The sequence below is a fragment of the Mandrillus leucophaeus genome, unplaced genomic scaffold, assembly GCF_000951045.1.
Source record: "Mandrillus leucophaeus isolate KB7577 unplaced genomic scaffold, Mleu.le_1.0 Scaffold632, whole genome shotgun sequence".
NCBI classification, from domain to species: Eukaryota; Metazoa; Chordata; class Mammalia; order Primates; family Cercopithecidae; genus Mandrillus; species Mandrillus leucophaeus.
The window spans coordinates 732024-736080 of record NW_012106831.1 but is presented as its reverse complement, the minus strand read 5'-3'; the positions used below and the strand labels follow the sequence as shown (position 1 = coordinate 736080).

Below are 4057 nucleotides of genomic sequence, written 5' to 3'. Positions count from 1 at the left end.
TTTTTTTTTTTTTTTTTGAGACAGAGTCTCACTCTGTCACCCAGGCTGGAGTGCAGTGGCGCACTTTCGGCTCAGGTTTAAGTGATTCTCCTGCCTCAGCCTCCCAAGTAGCTGGGATTACAGGCACCTGCCACTGCACCAGGCTAATTTTTGTAGTTTTGGTAGAGACAGCGTCTCACCATCTTGGCCAGGCTGGTCTTGAACTCCTGACCTCATGATCCACCCGCCTTAGCCTCCCAAAGTGCTGGGACTACAGGTGTGAGTCACCGCGCCCAGCCAATTTGGAACTCTTTAATGGTATTTTTCATATAGTAGCTGTCTAAATCTTAGACAACTGAATGACTGTTAGACATCACTAAATTTAATGGGGTGTAAAATTCTGCAGAAACCCAGGTACTTCGGTCTATGGTACATTTTTTGTTTTGTTTTGTGACAGGGTCTCGCTCTTTCACCCAGGCTGGAGTACAGTGGCAGGATCATGGCTCACTGCAGCCTCAACTTCCCAGGTTCAAGCAATCCTCTCCTCTCAGCCTCCTGAGTAGCTGGGACTACAGGCATGTGTCACCATGCCCAGCTAATTTTTGTAATTTTTTTAGAGCTAGGGTCTTGCTATGTTGCCCAGGCTGATCTTGAACTCCTGGCCTCAAGCAATCCTCCTGCCTCAACCTACTGAAGTGCTGGAGTTTGAGGTGTGAGCCATTGTGCCAGGCTCTTGCACCTTATGTTAAATATTTAGTGGTGCTTTCCTGGCCACTTTCCCTCTTTTTCCAACTGCCCATGTACCTAGTCTTCTTTGCCCTCTGGCTTCTCTTCTCTTAACCCCTTCTTTTTCACACTGTTGGTCACTGCCTTATTCTGGAGACATTTTACATCCTGGGCTTGCAAAACACCTGATTTCCTGCCTACTTCCAACTTCTCTGGCTCTTATACTTTCTCAAACTCCTAAATAAAAGTATTTTTTAGAATTCTGTAGTCTTCCTTATATCTCATTGTAGTATATATCCAGCATGACTTCAGCCACTTGCATGGTTTCACAATCATTTAAAATGATTCCTAGATGTGAATTTCTGTCCCAGTCTTTTCAGTCCAAACTCAAATATTCAACTGCTTATAGGACATCTTTATTTGGACATGTTCTACAAACACTTCAAATCTGCTTGTCCAAAATTGAGCTTTCTTCTTCCTCATAAACCTGGGCTTTCTCTTTCGTCCTAATTCTCAGTGAATAGTATTATCACCTACTGGAACTTAGGAGGCATTCTTGGCCTCTCCACCTCCTTTCTCTTTCACATTCAGTGTGCCGTGAAACCCTATCAGTTTCACATGTTAAAAGAGTATTTTCCTGGAAGAGAGAACATGATGTGATTGAAGACAATAAAATGGGCATGAGAATAGCATACAGGGGAGACCAGCCTGACAGGAGAAAGGTTTTATTGAGGAATACTGGAAAAGATAATTGAATTATTAAGTGGGAGAGTAACTTGGAAGATAACTTAAAGGCCACATAGAGTTTTTCAGAGTTTGTGTGGCCACAGAAACCACCAAACATTAGGCAAATGAATGAAATGATCATTTCAGGCCATAATTTTTTTTTTTTTTTTTTTGAGTTGGAGTCCCACTCTGTTGCCAGGCTGGAGTGCAGTGGTGTGATCTCGGCTCACTGCAACCTCCGCCTCTCCTGCCTCAGCCTCCCGAGTGGGTGAGATTACAGGCGTGTGCCACCATGCCCGGCTAATTTTTGTGTTTTTAGTAGAGACAGGGTTTCACCATGTTGGCCAGGATGGTCTCGATCTCTTAACCTTGTGATCCACCTGCCTCAGCCTCCCAAAGTGCTGGGATTACAGGTGTGAGTCACCGCGCCCGGCTACAGGCCACATTTTTAAAGTCAGTCATACAAAAAAAATGGATGGAGAGATGAGTAGAGCAACTATTACTTTCATAACTAGAAACAACCATTTCTAAGCAGATTTTATTGATGACACGAGGAAAAAAACTTACAAGTTCTAGCTAGAAGCTCAGAAAGTCTGATCTTGAATTTCAATTTAAGTGTGCTAATAAAAAATAAAAATAAATTCTCATTGAAGAAGGCAAATAGAAAGTATGCATTAGTGATATAGCTAGGAGTAAACTGTGTTGGCAATAATTGCAGGAATAATATCATCTAATTGGAAAGTTTTTATAAGGCCAGGTACAGGGACTCACACCTGTAATCTCAGCACTTTGAAAGGCCAAGCCAGGAGGATCACTTGAGCCCAGGAGTTGGAGATCAGCCTGGGCAGCATAGCAAGACCCTGTCTCTACAAAGAATTTAAAAGTTTGCTGGGTGTGGTAGTCTGTGTCTGTAGTCCTGGCTACTTGGGAGGCTGAGGCAGGAGGATCCCTTGAGCCCAGGAGTTGAAAGCTGCAGTGAGCTATCGTTATGCCACTACAATCTAGTCTGGGTGACAGAGCAAGATCCTGTCTTTAAACACACACACACACACACACACACACACACACACACATTTGTATAAGCCATTCCTTAACTATAGATGATCTTTAAATTGAATATATATTTTAATCACCTAATTGAACTGTGATGATGATTTCCTAAAACATTTGGATTTCCATATGCCTCAATGAAAAATTAGGTTTAATAAACTACACTATAGTGTAGCACACTATATGTCACATTTATATATTGATAAACGTGATAATTTCCTTCTTAATTGACTTAGATACTAATTAACTTGGAGTAAATGCACCCACCCCAATCATGTGGTCAGTAAATAGTTAAATAACTGAGGGAAAAGAAGTACAAATTAGGCAGCTCTACACGCCATGTTTCAAAAGGGAAGGAAACAAAATAGTTAAAACAAACATTGCATGTTTTGAAAATAAACTGCATTTATGAAACAGAGATCTCAAAAAGTAAAAGGAACCCCACTTTATCTGATGAAAGTGCCAGGAATCTGGAGAAAAGAGTTCAATTTCAGCTTTCAGTTTGGAAATGCAGAAAGACCATGAATTTTAGCACAGTAACTGAGAAGCAAGTAGCAGCCACAGAATGACTAACCTGAGTTAGCAGATAAAAAGTCTTTAAAAATGATGGATTTGATAGATTTAAAACCAAAGCTTTCCTCTTCCTCTTTGTAATTTTCCTTCTTTCCCCCTTTTTTTCTGATTGCAATTTCAATAATAAAGCTCTATTGAATTCCGAACTACTTACATGAGGTCCTTGAAAGCGTGACTCCCTCTGCGGATAACCATAGGTTTCCATCCCAAAGCGCAAGCTCTGTACCCTGGTGTGGTATGAAATAATGAGCACAGCAGCTGTTCTCTTGGTTTAGCTGCCACGGAGCAGTCACCAACAGGCATCTGAAGTCCAGACTAAATCTTAAGCCCCACCTCTCTGAAAAGGAAGAAAAAAAAATGTGGCTCTGAACTCTTGTCGTATTCCTGGACAGTAGCTCGAAAGTAGGTGATCAGTCGGCGTCTAAGTGTTACTTCCCTGTTTTGGATTTCCCATTCCATCCAATAATTTTACTTTCCACTAGAAAAAGTTTTCTTCTGAGTTTCTGAAGGTAGAAACAAAAATCTACAAGCAAAATCTCAAGTCTTTTTTCACTTTGTTTCCACACATACATATATTCTAAACTTTTTTTTTTTTTTGAGATGGAGTCTTGCTCTTGTCTTGCTTTTGGTGCTTAGGGACTCTCACAGACAGATTGGTAGCAAGGGATACTGACCAATGATCTACTTATCAAACAACTCTCCATTTCACTGGTCAATGCTCATTTGACCACAGGAACAGCCTAGCCTTATCTACCACACAACTTTACATTCCACTTAAGGGAAACTATACTAAAAGGTGTCCCCCACAGGCACAGAAATTCTTAGTTAACCATTATATGTTTACAGATTTTGAAGCAAACCATGGTCTGAAGTCTGTTTTATTTTATTTGAAAGAGACTGGGTCTCACTATGTTGCTCAGGCTGATCTCGAACTCCTGGGTTCAAGCAATCCTCTCACCTTGGCCTCCCAAAGTGCTGGGAGTACAGGTGTGAGCCACCATGC

At 41.2% G+C, this 4057-nt stretch overlaps 1 protein-coding gene across 2 annotated transcripts in view; it reads right to left on the bottom strand.

Moving 5' to 3' along the window:
* GNE (glucosamine (UDP-N-acetyl)-2-epimerase/N-acetylmannosamine kinase) overlaps positions 1–3371 on the bottom strand; it is an 80781-nt gene extending 77410 nt beyond the window's left edge. Inside the window, exon 1 of one of the 2 annotated variants that reach the window (XM_012000604.1) lies at positions 3209–3371. In XM_012000604.1, coding sequence (XP_011855994.1) covers positions 3209–3259 — 51 coding nt within the window. In that variant the 5' untranslated portion in view covers positions 3260–3371. The remainder of the gene's footprint in view (positions 1–3208) is intronic. The other variant, XM_012000607.1, reaches the window with a different exon arrangement.
* Positions 3372–4057: the final 686 nt, after the last annotated feature.